General features: G+C 37.4%; 1 protein-coding gene across 1 annotated transcript in view; it reads right to left on the bottom strand.

Moving 5' to 3' along the window:
• Positions 1 to 280: 280 nt before the first annotated feature.
• LOC115449342 overlaps positions 281 to 17,190 on the bottom strand; it is a 77,712-nt gene continuing 60,802 nt past the window's right edge. The window contains exons 6-12 of the mRNA XM_030177119.2: positions 5,020 to 5,243; positions 4,621 to 4,753; positions 4,330 to 4,460; positions 3,082 to 3,372; positions 2,587 to 2,886; positions 2,207 to 2,442; positions 281 to 1,986 (exon numbers count right to left, since the gene is read on the bottom strand). Coding sequence (XP_030032979.1) covers positions 1,767 to 1,986; positions 2,207 to 2,442; positions 2,587 to 2,886; positions 3,082 to 3,372; positions 4,330 to 4,460; positions 4,621 to 4,753; positions 5,020 to 5,243 — 1,535 coding nt within the window. The 3' untranslated portion in view covers positions 281 to 1,766. The remainder of the gene's footprint in view (positions 1,987 to 2,206; positions 2,443 to 2,586; positions 2,887 to 3,081; positions 3,373 to 4,329; positions 4,461 to 4,620; positions 4,754 to 5,019; positions 5,244 to 17,190) is intronic.

The following is a 17,190-nucleotide window of genomic DNA, read 5'->3' as shown; positions in this document are numbered from 1 at the left end:
AACACAACAGTGACTACATACTGATGCTTGGCGGCAAAAATATATTAACAATGTTATAAACTAAGTAGTAAATTGTGACATTTTCAAGATGTAAAAGAAGTAGTTGATGAAGCAACTAACATTATTGATTATTCGGTACTTTTAAATCTTTTGTAATCATATTCAAATATGATTCGAGATAACCACGTTCATGGTAATCACCTATGATAATGAGTTATTCATGATTTCTCTTCGTCTGTTACGCAATTTGTATGTGGCAGGTAGAAATAATACTAACGAATAATTTAACATACTATTTTATTTTTTAAATTAATATCCTTCGTAATCACGTATAATTATTTTTGCTTACAATTCTTAATTTGGAATGGTATTGTGTATAGCGTTATCTTAAAAATAAATAATAATCATGTTATGTGACTTGATGTGTTTCCAACATGCAAAATTGTTGCGAAAATAATTGAGGAACTTGTCAAAGAGTTAGATGAACAGGACTCTTTGGTTTGCCGAGATGTTTCTTTTACAAGAATACAATCCGTTAAAAATATAAAAGCGTGTAAATTGAATCTGAAGAAAAAACATAATTGTAAAAGCTTTCATCAACCCTAATATAACGGCATCAACCCAAACAGTTGATAACATAATAAGTATAGAGTAATGTCTTAACATACTGACATTGTTGCATTTCACTTAAGCGCTAAGTTAATTTTTCCATCATTAAAATCGTTATTTGTACAAAATAATTCAGTGCCAACAACCGCCATAAACTATAATAATTAAGTTAAAATATGAATTAATCAATACAAAACAATATAAATACTTACGATGCATCAATTGCTAAGTAATATATAATTATCATTACAACAACCTGCTAAAAACTAACCATCCTAAACAGGACATAATGGTGTGACAAGCGTTTCACTAATAGACATTCAAAACAATAATTATTACGCCAGTAAATAAAAGGAAAAGGAGCTGGGGTATAAAAGGGCCTCAAAGAATACAATTGAACAATAATATAGGTAAAAACACTGAAAACGAAAACGGAGAAGTCAAGAGCAAACAAGAGAACGATAAAATTGAACAGATTAAAAAACAGAACTTTTATTTAGTGGCGTAAGACACAGGTACATAGACACTTTCCTTCAAACGCAGCCTAATTTGATTAAGTAAATATATCAAGGCCAGAAGTTTTGGGAAAAGCAGATTCTTACAATTAAAACGAGTTCAGAGCTACGACCTTTATTTTATTTTATTACTTATCAATCGCCAAACTACAGTACAAATGCGAGTTGATGGAAATAAAATAAGATAATGATTAGTCCTTGCGTCTAGGTTTATTATCAACTATGAGATATTTAAGGTATCGATTGTAATATCAATAACGAGCATAAACATACATACATATCACTTCAAGCTAAAATCTGAATGAGAGCGCACAACACAATGCACACGTCACTGAACCATCCTCAAGCGCATGCCATAATCACCTTCAGTGGCGATTATAGAACCTAACTATCGAAAACGATACGCGTTTCAATCGAAAACATAATTGAATCCACCTTCACGGACATTCACTTAATATCGATACTGGTAGGTCCCACGTTTTTCTTAATACGATTCCGATTGCAAAATTATCCGGCAAGAATCATTCCTTCCCTCATCCTCCGAGTACGGTCGACGTGTGTCGACCTCGATTTTTGAGTAGACTAGCGTCGCTCAGCAGTTCGGAATCCGGTCGTCAGTGGCAACCACTGGACTCCGGTGGTTCAGTAGGGGCGGTCGTCGTATATGTAGATGGCCTCCCCCGCGGACTCCTTGAGCGGCGGCGGCGGCGGGGGGAAGTCGAGCTCGCCCGGCCGGAACAGCTTCGAGGCGTTCGGCGCCGGCGAGGCGGGCGCCGGCGACGCGCTGCCCGGCGACCCGCCGCCGCGACGCTTCACGCCGCTCGGCGACGCCGCCGCGCGGAACGACGACCGCCGCGCCAGTCTGCGCCACAACAACAGTACCGTCCATCATACATATATTGTTACAAAATTACACGATCTTTTGACATTTCCAAAAACTTAAAGCTCAATCAAAATATTTTAACTAACCTTGATTTAATGTCTTTTATTTTCCATGATTTCTTTTTATGTAAAATGTCTAACCACGCTTTTAGAAGGATTTGTGTTTGTTCAGAGTTAAGAAAAATAAAGATGGTGCCGACCTGGATGCAACTTCCTCGGGTGTTTCTTCAATCTCAAGCACCCAACTGACGGAGTCGTGTTTTTCGACGACGGCTTTGACGGCAGGCAGCGGCGGCGAGTCAGGCGCTGGGGAAGCGGCGGGGGACGGGGGCGAGTCGGGTGCAGGTGATGTCGACCGCACCGACTCCGCCGAAGACGTGCGCGCGCGCACTCCGGCCCGCTCTACATACGCTCCACCCGCAAGTAGAGATACCACCTAAAACAATGAACGACTTGGTTATATTGATAGATTAGAGAAGCATTACCAGGGTAATAATAAGTTCTAAGTAAGAATTAACTATAATGATGAAATATTTATTAGCAAATTTAAGTTAGCAAATAAATGAACAAATAGAGGTACCTGCGACTTCTGCCTGAGTTTGTATCGCAGCTCCTCGTTGAGTGCGGCGAGACGGGAGGCGTGGTCGCGGTCGCGCGCGGCGGCATCGCGCAGCCGGCGGTTGTCATCTCGCAGCCGGTCGACGTCGCGCTGGCGGGCGGCGGCGCGCTCGCGCAGCTCCTCGGCGGCGTGCCGCGCCGCGCGCGCCTCCCGTTCGGCCGTGGCGCGCCGCTCCCGCTCCGCAGACAATTCCGCGCGAGCTTCGCGGAGCGACACCATCTCTGCTTGCTTTAACTCTATCACTGCGCGCAGAGACCGTACCTGGGAAAAATAATAATGTGCTTTAGATTTTACTTTTCTATTTTTTTTTTATTATCATACCATACTACGAGGCTTGAAAGGAAACACCTTAGCATAATTAAATAATCCAAAGTTCTGGACTTTGCTGTTACTGTTTATTGGTAACCGTGGCGCTTAAAATCCAGCGAGCGAACGGCTCGTCTGGTCAAATCTTACCTCAGCTGCCAATTCATTGGCATCGGTGCTCAATTCCTCGTTGGCAGATAATCGCAACTCGCAGTCCTCAGCCTCGCAGCAGACCGGGTCGCAAGCGGCGTCGCACGTGTTGCCCGACTTGTACGATGAGTCGGTGGAGGAGTCCGTGGACGTGTCGTGCGACTGCGCCTCGCGCTCGAGCTCCGCTCGCGCCGCCTCGAGCTGCGCGCGCAAAGTGCGCTCGATTTCGCTGTGCGCGTGAAGTCGGGCTCTACTTTCAGCGACTTCGTGCTTCAAAGATTCGATTGTATCCTAAAATAAAAAATAACATAATATTTAAACGGATCCTATTAAGAACCAACATCCAATAAATGGAAATAATGAAAAGTATGATTTTTCACATTTATATCTTGTTAAATTCATCATTTTAACGTTGGTAAATTATGAAGAGTTTGTTACGGGTGTGTATCCACAAACATGTGGATACATTCCTTAATAAGTTGATAGGGTCGAGCCAATCACCACGTAATTACGAAGCAAATTTGGTGTACAATTGATCTCATTACGAAATCTTAATTGAAGCAATTTGAGCACAAACTAGATAATGAAACATTATTAGACAATAAACGGTATTGAATGAAGAGAGGCAAATAAGGGGGAATGCAAGGCGTGCTCTTAGAGGTAAATCGATTAAAATAATTCTATAATGAGACTTAAAAATCTTATTACCTTCCTTTTTTCATATATTGTAATTGTAACATGAATTTTATTATTACATATATAATATTTAAAGATAACTGTCATCTTAGAAGCAGCGGCGGCCCTAAACGACGCGAAACCTCAGGCGAGAGCAAAAAAAGAAGATATGAGGCCCCGGGTGGATAAAAAAAAAACCGGTTTTAATTGTGTCGTCAGTAAGATCCTGAAAAAATATTCTCCAAGGCACCTCGGGAGACCCCTGGCAGTTTCCCCGTTTGCCTCGTTCTAAGCTTACCTAAGCACTAAAACGCTGGATGGAATTCGAATAAAACTTGATATACAGATGAACTAAGTTCTTGTATAACATGTGAGCTACTTTTATTCTGAAAAAGTACACAATGAATGTTTCGTTCTGCGAAAGGACTTTTAGACGGATGGTGATTAGATATTTCAATATACTAACAATTTAATATATCATTGATAAATGGATTTATTTTGGACTGCCTACTCTTGGTCTATATATAATTTTAATAATACCGAGGTTGCGTTGTATATGATGAATATTCCAACCTTGAGTCCCTTGATGTCGTTAGCGAGCGCCGCTACCTCCTCAATGTGCGAGGCCTGGAGGCGCGCGTTCGCTTCTTCTTTCGACGATACCTCCATCTCCAGCTCTGAGATCTTGCTCAGGCATTCGGCGACTGTAATATTCATACATTTTTAATTTATTAACAGTCTATCATCGTCTTTGTTTTTCGTATTTAATAATATAAACCACATGGCAAGGATATACATCTTTTTTATAATATCTTTTAAAGAATTAATCGAGAACCACATTAACATAAATTTCCTTTTACATACTGGTATCGAGGTCTTTTTGCGCGCGCTGCTGGCGATCTCTGTCGGCGCGCGCGGCGCTGCTGCGCTCGGCTGCGGCCACGCCGCGCCATTTTTCTGCCTCTAATCGCCAGTTGCCGCCATTCAACGCATCCAACTGTAAATTAAAATGGATATACATGATACAATTTACAATTAAAACATGCAATTGTTATATGTGCAACTACTATTTCTGACATTAAGTGTTTATGTGTCTACTAGTGCTGAATAGTCATAATATATACAGAAAAAATAGATAGTAAAATGAAATAGCTTTTACTTTTAAGCCATAATATTGCCTAAAATAATTAGATTTACACTACTCTATTGCGTTTCATCCTATAAGTAGTTGTTACGTGGAAAATAAAAACTATAGAAACTCACTCGGAACACCAAGTACTGGACTAATACGCCCAAAGCTTCAACGCCTTTAGCAGCGTGTGCAAGCGCGTCGGCTTGCTCACGTGGCGGCGCGAGGGGCGCTGCTGGCGCGTGCGGTGCGGGCGGCGCGGGCGCGGTGGCGAGCGACACCGGCGGCGTGCGCGCCGGCTGCGGCGTCTGCACACGCTTGCCGCGCGGCCCCACCGCCGCTGTCACTCGTGGCGGCTCTGCAATACGAAACACCAAGGAATTTAGCACGGCCGCGAATTGAATTTTACTACCCTATTGATCTATTTATCTCTATGTGACCAGTGGAAACATGCCTACGAGTTATGAGCTATCCAAGTTTAGAGTCTCTTAGGCAATATGTGTGTAAAAGTAGTAAGTACCACGATCATCTCTAGGTACCAGAGTTAATTGTTATTAATGTTAAGTACTCAAATAATACATATATTACTGAACAACAAAATATTGTCCTGCAAATTCTACCTAAAGTTATTGAAGTGCTAAACATTTTTTACGTATTTCAAGTTTGAAGAATTAAGGAAGGCTTTACTTAATAACACCACATCTATTGAATCCGTGACATTTAATAATAAAACATTAGCACGATTAATTTGTAACCTACTATCATATTCTTCAAATGTCAACACTTAAGTTGCTATCTAGCTTTTTGTGCCGAACAACAAGGAAAGGTATTGAAAATGTTAAGGTTCTTAAAACCCTATCGATGACGCCATGCTACCTCCGGAAAGGTTAAAGCGCAAATCCTTATTCCTATTAAAATCTTGTTCTGTAATAATACAGTTTTGCATACTTTGTAATCTATAAGTGGTAATAAATGCAGCACGAATGTCATTGAAGCAATTATGTATAGGGTTGTACGTTGTATTTACTAGAGTAACAAATAGTTAAAAGTTTCTCCACAATTCTTCAACACCACAATATATTTATGCTAATTACAAATAGTTTCCTGTGTCTTCAATTGCTTAACAAAAGCCATTCACATCGGACAAACAATAAGTAGTTTGTGTACGGAAAAAAGAGGTAATAAAGCGTGGATTCTTCAGTTTTAACAGGAAAAGTGACAGTATTCTTAAATTAGTACAGTCAGCCACTAAAGTAGCTGAACAAATTCAAAGTTCAGTTCGTTTTTCATTAAAAAAAAAATCAACTTTAGAGGGTTTAATTGATTTTAGGTATATAAAAACAAATATTTCGACTGAGGATAATGTGTAGACGTGTTTAATATTTATATTTGTTCAGTTACTTCTGTTACTGACTGTACATATAGAGTAGTTAAGAGGCTAACAACAATAGACGAGCGCAGACACCAAAGTTTAATCACCGTATTAAACGACTGTCAATCGTACAATCTATACAAAATTGAAAATCCCTTCTTGGATGTACAATAATTTAACTTATACTCGTGTAAAACAATAAGAAATAAATATACTTATGTGTCGGCGTATAAGGTATTTTCAACCTTAACTTCTTGAATTCGTAAAGTATTTTTGTGATAATATTTTAATGAATTTTGAATAACACACAAATTTACTTGGCCTTACTACAATACACTATGGTCATATGCTTGGGTTCATTTGTCACTTACATAAGACGTTCACTTTCTAAATTTCGTCAACGAGCAGCCCTTAACACAACCAATTATGAAGTGAAATCGATTAGCGTTTTACGTTTCCGCTTGCACATCATTTGATTAATTATTTATAGGATTAATCAATTCTGACATAAATATTTACAGGTATTTGATGCTACATTACAACCTTAAGGTAAAGGAATAAATTATGTTGTAAAATATAATTAAAAAATACGTCCAACTACACACATGTGTTAGCAGTGCAATGAAATAACTCTCGTGTTAGACATCAGGAGTTACAAAAAACTTTGATCCCATAACACCCAGACCTTACAGATATATATCAGTACTAGAACAGGACCTCATGTATCATAGATGTCAGCGAAATTAACGTTATTACACGCAATTTGTGTTTTATTAAAAGGATTTTACAATAATATTCTTTAAATTGGTTCAGAGGTCGTTTTAATGAAGTAATATAAATAAATCATCACAGCTCATAACTTAGCTTCAAGCAGTTAGTCCTTTTATGAATATCTATTAATCTGGACAACGCTCGTCTCGGCTGAGCTACGACTTACGGAAACACTCAGCAGACATCGGATATGAAAAGTTGATCTGACTCACTGGCATATTTTAGGAAGATCTATGTCCAAAGATATTCTAGTGTGGGCTGCTGATGTTTCGAGAAAGCGAGTGATCATTCAAGCATAGCGAAGCTTTTACAAGTAATCCGACGCTATAATTCTACAGTCAGATTAGCTTAGTGTTAGTTGTTAGTCTGTAAACATTCAATCTCGAGAGAAGCGTTGGCTCACAAATTTACAAATCGTAGTTTATGTTCCTTAAAAACAAACACGCAATACTTTTATTGCATCCATGCTTGATACATTATTACTTTAAAAGATAACTTGGCAGACTGAATTTAGATAACCTTTTTCCCAAAATGTATTTTTGATAATCTATTATTTTTTGTTTAATTATATTGTAGTCAGTTTTATAATTAACTATATAATGATGTTTAATAAACAGAAGATAATGTACTGATAATATTAAAAATTTTAAACCTTTGATGTTCAAATCGCTTTCCAACACAATCGTTGATATATAACGGATAGCATTCCACACAAAAACAGATTAGAGCGATAAATATAAAAAATCGTTCTTTTTATGAATTCATCCGTTCCCACGCGGCCCATTGACAATCATTCTTGTTGGTTCATGCATCATTAGTACTGCAGCAAACAGACAGCGCCCATTTCCGCCATGTGATAATAATAAAGTATAAAAAATATGAGCGGCTTTTAGTCGCGGATGATATATTTTCTCTATATGCATTATGTTTATGTATGGCTATATTCTTCGCGTGGAGAAGCTATAACCGATTTGATTACTAGTTGTTCTTTGAAATATAATTATACGAATTTAACAGTGTATATAATCTTTATTCAAAGGCTTCACGTGATGGTACCCGAGATAGAGCAATGTAATCTACTATTGTTCTAGTAAATTAAAACGTCCTATAACACCGGTCAACACGATTTTTGAGTCTGGCTCCTGAATGTGAAATTTTGGTTTCTCCTATGTTACAAATAAATAAAAAAATAACTGTTCCGATCAAAGTTTGCTTTTGTAGAAACTAGAGCAATTTTACTGATTTCAAAAAACACATACAAATTTTTATACTTTCTCTGTAATTTTACTTAAATTTAAGATAAAAAAAAGTTTTTATTGAACATCAAAGTCTTTCTTATACAAGAACTATGACTAATAATAGCAAACAAATAGAAAATAACAAAAAATCATGTTCAAAAATGTTTTTTTTTTAGTGGATCTTTTATGTTTGTGTGCGTATTAATCCCCAAATATAATCTCCCATCATACTCTCGTTGTACTGCCCTTTATAATGTCGTTCAAAATCCAGCACATCTTGGTAAAAACGTTCTCCCTGCTCCTCTGAATAGGCACCCATATTATCTTTAAATTTGTCCCGGTGAGCATGTAGCATTTGGAGTTTATGGGACATTCTGCAGCCCATCAATTTAAAACTTTCAAGCATAGTTTCAATGAACTCTTCATAATTGTCGACTCTGTGATTTCCAAAAAAACATTTCACTACTGTTTTCAAACGTTTCCAGGATTATTTTTCATGAGCAATAAGGAATTTTGTGAAATCATCGCTGCTCATTATTTGTTTTATTTGTGGTCCAACAAAAATACCAGTTTTAACTTTAGCTTCAGATAATTTGGGAAAAAATCTCTTTAAATATTCAATAGCTTCAGAATTATGATCTAGAGCTTACACAAATTGCTTCATTAGCCCTAACTTTATATGTAACGGTAGCATCAATATTTATTTAGGCTCTACCATTGGTTTTACTTTTACAGTATATTTTCCAACTTGAAATTAACACAAGCACTGTGAGGCGCCCATTTCTTATCTTGATTCCGTATTTTGAGGTTATAATAATACTCATAGTCTTCGCAATGTTTCAAAATCGTTGGCAAAGCAAATTTTATGCTTCTTACTTTAATAAATTCACCGCAAATAAAACAGAATTAATCAACATCCTGTTTACACTTTCTTGGTGCCATTTTCTAACCAAGTACGACATAAAAGTCGGTTGTTACAACTCAAATATACTTTTTTTAAATAGTAATAGACTAGTAAACACTCACTAACATAAATCAGACAAAAGCAAACTTTAAGAGTTAAAAATGGATATCCGAGTGTTTGTCGATGTTTGGAATCAGAATTCAAGCATTAGAACAGAAACACAAAAAAAAAATTTTTTTTGTCGACTTGTGTAATTCGTAATCACGGAAGATGTTTCAATAGTAATTTTGTGAATGGCCACGAGGGTCAGGCACCGGGCGCAGTGCGTGGGATCAATTGGGTACCTCGTTGAATCGTCAAATTAATGCAACAACCTCAAGGGCTGCGACAATGCCGACCAAAAATTTTAATTGAGGCCATTTTTGCACTTAACGACGTGGCTAAAAACTGCTGCACTTTGGAGTAGATACACTTCTGTCTATTTCCCCATTCGCCGTGAACCACCATACTTTTCAACAAATATCACGGCTTATTTAATATTCCGAAGAAATATCACTCCCAAAAATTTAAGTAGAGTTCAGCAAAAACTGTAGTAATGGAAAAATGTATGTCAATTTGTACGTACATACGTTATATGACAAATTTGTCATGAGCTTAAGTGTACCTGCTATATTTTGAAATGATTGGTACTTAAGCTAAAAAAAATAATGATTTTATCTCAAAATTTAACATCTAACTGCCTTTTTATCAGTAAGTAGTTGAGTGCATATAAAACCTCGGAATAAGTAGAACACCTGTCGCAAGCATGTAATACTGTTCTAAATATTTGATAGCCCTAAAGGATGTTACGTAGAGTACGAGTCTAACAAATGTGACAACATGAAGGTCCAAATTACATTACACGCCTACACAGACATCAAAATAATGAACACTTATCTTATAAAAGATCATATTCACGCTACGAATTAATACCACTAGAAACTGGACCTGTATTACTGCAAAACCGTCTCTACCATAAGAGACACTCATAAACCACAAATACCATAATTTCTATGATGGAGTGGCATTACTATGAAGGCCGGTGTTGCACCATTGACTATTTTGTATCAGTATGCCACTTACAGAGTAACGGGCCTGCCATGTCAGCGTGCAGTGAATGCGATAGTGGACTCTACGATGAATTGTACTTTGCCAAACAAGGATACTATTTAGTTCCGCTTCATCGTATTCCGGATCAGTAAGCACATAGGACTGAATTATGTTAACATGGTGTACTCGTCGCATACGGAAATCTGCGTGTACAACCAACGGTTGGATTTATAATAAAACTCATTTGAATTGGCATTTATTCTCGTCATACACGTTCCGCGTATATACTTTGTTTATATTGCGTTAATTTTCCATTGTCATGTCTTTTCCTTGAGAGATTCGTAGGAATCGATGGCAATTATACCATAAATCATTGTAATTTTGTATAATAAACTAATAAAAATATAACCAATAAAATAAGACAGACCGTTGAAATTCGACTAATAATTTAATTGTGACCTTTATATATCAATTTTCTTGTATCATAACACAAAACATGTAGCTCCAAATATCTATCATTGTTGAAAGAAACCTTAACAGTATTTTGTATAAGGTTCGTTTTTAAAACTTATGTAGATCGTCGATAACAACTTGCTAGGGACGAGAATATGCAGCGAATGGCAACAAGTTAGATGCAATAGATAATATATGTACAGTGTTATTTGGGACGGTAACGACCTCTCTAATAATACTATAATGCATATGCTCGCGTCTAGCGTATAGTGAGAGAATCACAAATCTATTTATAGTTGCGTTTGTATGTGTGTCAGGGGGCCGCGGCGACGTCCGCCCGCCCTACAAGGGTCATCTAACTAACTAGTCTGCAAGCGCCACCTTAAATAAATATACCTGAACAATAAATAACATTGAGATTAGGCATAAAGAACGCCTGGGTAGTCTCTATTATTTTGCCTACTAAGCGTAACAATGTATTCTTCGGCACATTATTAGGACATATTGAAGGTTGATCTTGCATCTTATTTACAAGAATATTATATTATTTGGGGAGCGGGAGAGGGAAGATATTTGTATCCTGTCTTATGGTGGTTTGTTCAATAGGGGACCGGCCTATGCTTGATTTTGTACGTTATTCTATATGTAATGGTTAATAATACGAAAAAGAAGCACTCCTGCGAAAACTGCATAACAATTGGTTAAAAAATGAGCGAGTAATTCATATTTAAAATATTGTAACGTGCAGAAGTGGGCGCGATGTGGGGATATCGCTTCATCTCTTTTTTTTCGCACGCGTCGTAATTCCCGATGACGTCACATGTGGATATTTCGTCTCTTTTCTGTTTCTTTTTAATTACCCTTTCCACCGAAATTCAAAGACTTATAACTTGTTGATTTTTTTACCGGATTTTTAATAATTCCTTCTGTGTTATAATTTATATTATGTAAATATTTGATAATAGTAAAAAACAAAAAGGAGTCCGGTACCCTATTCTCCACCACATGTCTGTTCTTTCAGTATTTACCGTTCCCTTTAATTTATAACTATTGTATAGATTGTCAGATATATGAAATATACTTAAACCTATATCGAAGTAAGTAGCCGTTACTTAAACCAAGAATGCAACTTATATTCCATATACAAATTTAACGACCTTCGTAGCGCATTGGCGATGCATATTGCACAGGCTGTGAAACGAGAAAACTGCGGATACGATCTTCGCAGTGCGCCAAGAAAAATGTATAGTATATAATATACTTAACAATTTGTAGTTACAGTATTGCGGTGGTACTATTATATTGATACACATATAATATATTATTTTAGTGTGATATCTAGTACACTTTGTTTTTTTGTTTACTAACATTGTAATATATACACTAAGCTTTTTCATATTTAATAAGACAACAGATAGAGAGTCAAACAAACATGTTTATAACAAAAATATTTAATATGTTTATATTCAGAAGTCCTTGCGACACGATGTCCGTGCTCACAATACTGTGAGCATTAAAGAGACAATTGAGCGGAACGGAGGCTCCAAAGTGTTTGCAAGAGACTTGTCTAGGCTGAAGACGGACGGCGGCCGCATGGTATCGACGAGGGCAGAGGTATTAAGGGAGATCGAGAGGTTCTACGGACAGCTTTACACCTCGGTTGCCAAACCGACTGCTAGCTCGGCTGAAGACCCGAGAGCCGAGTTGATCCGACACTTTAGCGATGATATCCCGGACATCAGCCTGTGTGAGATTGAGAGGGCCCTGAAGCAACTTAAGAACAACAAGGCGCCGGGTGAGGACGGAATCACTTCAGAGCTTCTGAAAGCGGGCGGAACGCCAATACTGAAAGTCCTTCAGACGCTCTTCAATTCCGTTCTCCTCGAGGGTTCAACGCCAGAGGCATGGAGCAGGAGCGTGGTGGTACTGTTCTTCAAAAAAGGTGATAACACTTTGCTGAAGAATTACAGGACCATCTCGCTCCTGAGCCATATCTATAAGTAGTTTTCGAGGGTCATCACAAATCGTCTCGAACACAGGTTTGATGACTTCCAGCCACCCGAACAAGCCGGTTTCCGAAAAGGCTTTAGTACTATAGACCACATTCATACGCTTCGGCAAGTCATACAAAAAACCGAGGAGTATAACTTGCCGCTTTGTTTAGCGTTTGTGGACTATGAGAAAGCCTTTGATTCGATCGAGACCTGGGCTGTGCTACAGTCTCTCCAGCGGTGCCACATTGACTATCGGTACATCGAAGTGTTGAGATGTATATACAATAACGCCACCATGTCGGTCCGAGTACAAGATCAGAGCACGAAGGCTATTCCACTACAGAGAGGCGTGAGACAGGGAGATGTTATATCTCCGAAACTGTTCACTGCCACGCTGGAAAACGCCTTCAAACTCTTTCAGTGGAAAGGATTCGGCATCAACATCAACGGCGAGTATATCACTCACCTTCGATTTGCCGACGATATTGTAGTCTTGGCAGAATCGCTGGAAGACCTTAGCACTATGCTCGAAGACCTTAATCGAGTCTCCCAACAGGTGGGTCTTAGAATGAACATGGACAAAACGAAGATCATGTCGAATGTCCTTGTTGTGCCCACCCCCATCGAAGTTGGGGGCTCGACTCTCGAAGTTGTAGACGAGTATGTCTATTTAGTACAAGTGGTCCGGCTAGGCAGGTCCAACTTCGAGAGAGAGGTCAATCGTCGAATCCAACTCGGTTGGGCAGCGTTCGGGAAACTTCGCAACGTCTTCTCGTCCAAAATACCTCAGTGCCTTAAATCGAAAGTCTTCGATAGTTGTGTGTTACCAGTGATAACATACGGCACCGAGACGTGGCCTCTCACTGTGGGCCTTATTAGGAGGCTCAAGGTCACTCAACGAGCTATGGAGAGGGCTATGCTCGGTATTTCCCTACGAGATCGAATCAGAAATGAGGAGATCCGTAGGAGAACAACGGTTACCGACATAGCCCATAGGATTAGCAAGTTGAAGTGGCAGTGGGCCGGACACATAGCTCGAAGAACTGATGACCGTTGGGGTCGAAAGGTTCTAGAGTGGAGGCCACGTACAGGCAAACGAAAGGTCGGACGCCCGCCTACAAGGTGGACGGACGACCTGGCTAGGGTCGCAGGAAGTTGCTGGATGCAGGCCGCTTCCAACAGGTCGACGTGGAGATCCTTGGGGAGGCCTATGTTCAGCAGTGGACTTCCTGTGGCTGATATGATGATGATGATATTCAGGACAAAACGCAGTTCCAACTCTCAAAGTTTTGCAAAATATTCTATTAACAAAGACTAATAATTACAAAGATAATATTTGTCTAAGGCTCAACAGAGTATGTGGTAAATACTAGCGTAATGCAGACAGATGTTAGCATGAGTTCATTGTTTTACTTTCAATGTCTTTAGTCCATGAAACTTGTACTAATGTATTGATAATATTATTTTAATAATTTGAATTAATTATTTATGTAAGTAATAGATTTTGATAGCTTCAAGCCCAACCTAATAATAACATACACTTTTTTTCATTTCAATTACTTTAATTAAGAACATAATAACTAATTTACTAACGGCCATTTTCAATAAACGATCTTAGTCATAATCGCTGATATGGTCCCGAGAATAAACCAATCAAAATAAGTCATTTGTAAGCATGTTAAACAATCCTTCATTCTGATTGGTCAATTTCCGTGAAGGATCGAAAAGGGATTGGGATCGATTTTTGTAGACGGCGTTAAATTAAGTTTAAATTTAAGTTAATAAAGCCGGTCGTAAAATTTCACCCGTTTTATTGCAATTTATAACATGCTAATGATGTTATCCAATTCAATAAAAATATATATATCTTGTGCTGGGTAAACGTGTTTTAATTAAGAACAATATAAATCCGTGTCTAAAGTTTTAATATGCACCTTTACCAGAGTTTCGTAAATGCTATTTCTACGCGTTACGTGTAGACGCACATTAAAATTCGTTTACAATTAGATTTACACACAGTTTATTTGGAATTAAGCGACTGTACGCAATCAAAGTAATATGGTAATATTACTTTGCGCCATTATTTCTTTTAAACAGGCGATTGCGGTGAAGAATCTGTTAACAAACGTTTTGATTGTTGGAAATTGTTTGAAACTTACCAAGTGTATTAATGTTAATAATATTTTTTTGGTGTACTAATTACAGTCATATAAGAGTATTTATTGTATGTTCATGATAAGGCAACGAACTCATGTACACAAAAAAATTCTTTATACTAAATTAGTGACAGAAAACACCCAGATTAAACCGGTGGTATTAAATTTTTGCGCACCACATGCCTTTTAAAAAGTAAATAATTAAAAATGATTCCCTAACGTGATCAATTCTGTCAAAGCAAGTATTATCTGTGTAAATAACATCAATTTGTTTGGCTGAGATTTTGGCAAAACTAAACATCCGTTAGTCATCAACAAACTAAGTATTACTGATCTTTCCCCGGCAAATCTGTGTCGGAGTTCATTGCATTAATTTACCCGTTGATCATAACTATGCATGTCCTTTTTAAGGCTTTATCGAACAAATTGGAAAACATGACTAACTAGGTACATACCTAATATTAAAACTCTAATGCATCCGTCCTTTTGAGTAAGAATCGTCATTTGAGCCACCAGCCAGTGGGTGGCGGAATCGATATAAAATGCATCCGAACCACCAAAAAAATACAGGACATATTTCCTTTTCCAAATGTTTAACGGTTATAAAATGCTCATACGGAAATTAATTGCGTCAATGAACTTGCTCTGTATTTGACATTGAAAAAACTATTTGCAAAAAATATAATATATGTATTTATTATAATTTTATTTGGTCATATTAAGATTGCGATTATTTCAATCCGAGGAAATAGACGAATAGCTCTATCAGAAGATGTAATGTAGAGGTTTTGATGAATAAAATACAATAAATATTATGTTTGTGAAGCTCGTGTCATGCAATGCACCCACGGATACCGCCTTAAAATAATGAAATAGCAACAATTAACATACAGACCTGCCTTACATCAACAGCGAGTTTTAATGTGTTTGGTATTTTAACATTGAGTACCCACGTACATTTCTGAAAGTGATTGAATAAAAATAACTGCTATTTTTTTAATTATAATGATTATAATTCGCCATTCTAGTCATATTATTCATCTAAAAGGCAACTATGACTCAGCTTGACCAGTCGTCAAGTTGTCTCATATGCAATTATTTTCTTGTCAAAAAATGGATCAAAGCAAAAGCCCTTTCATTCTGCCACATGAAGTCGCACACCAGATATTTATATTCGCGGCGCTGACAATCTCCGTGTCATCATACACCCTCCGCGCGTACGTAAACTTTTCTTAATAAACTAATATAACCTAACTTAACATGCAATAAACACGACAAGAGGTTTATTTTACGACAGCGCCGCGCCAGTTTCCTGTGATTCTCTTAACTAATTTATATTTAATCGGTGTCATTTAATCACTTGTTCAACGGCGGATAAAAACAAACAATAACAGCCATTATAATAAAGCGATTTCGATTCAAACTGAGTTAGATATATTAAATTGATTAGTTCTTCAAAATAATGGCAAAGTTTTATAGCACGCTTGTACTAATAGTCGTTGAAATTTAGTTTGTTTACTCACTGATAACTAGAAATTCATAGTTTACTTTTGTCGGTATGATAATGCCAACATAGGTATAAACATTCTGTATAATAAGCGCATTACATTTCGCAATATCCGACACAACAACAATGAAATAACACTGAAATAATAAAACAATGACCTCAGCTGTAATGAAAAAGACAATCATATCTTCATACGAACTCGTACTGAGTTAATTAAGTGTATGACTAAAGCGTTAAGTGATTTAGAAGGATCAAGTGGTTTTTTTTCTTTAACAATTGGTACAACATAGATATAACATAGATATACACTATACAAAATGTTTGTCTAACATAACTAACTATTTTACTAATACTAATTATCTTACTAATACTGTTACTTACACAATATATAACAGTTCTAATAATATAACAAATGTGAAAATTTTTGGACACTTGGATGTTTGTTAGAAGTAACTCAGAAATAGCTGCACGTTTACTGGTTTGTCACACTGGTAGAACATTTCCAGGATTAACGTGTAGGCTACTTTTCATGCCGGTTATAAGCTTATATAGAAAACAAAATAACTTTAATTAATTTTATAAATAGATGACGCTAGATTACATCTGGCACTATGGATCTCTAGTATTTTAGAGACTTTTATAGCGGGAAAGGCTTATCGCGGCGAAGCCGAGATCGACGTCTAGTCTCATATAAAAAGTGTTAAATGTACGATCATCTATATTTTCCTCAATTACTAAGAACACATATTATGCTCTATTAGAACTGTACGACGCTACGAAGAATAACTGTATACATTATATGTGTGTTTATCTGTAGAGAG

The sequence above is a fragment of the Manduca sexta genome, chromosome 24, assembly GCF_014839805.1.
Source record: "Manduca sexta isolate Smith_Timp_Sample1 chromosome 24, JHU_Msex_v1.0, whole genome shotgun sequence".
Lineage (NCBI taxonomy): Eukaryota > Metazoa > Arthropoda > Insecta > Lepidoptera > Sphingidae > Manduca > Manduca sexta.
The sequence above is the reverse complement of the archived record's forward strand: the minus strand, read 5'-3'. Positions and strand labels throughout refer to the sequence as shown.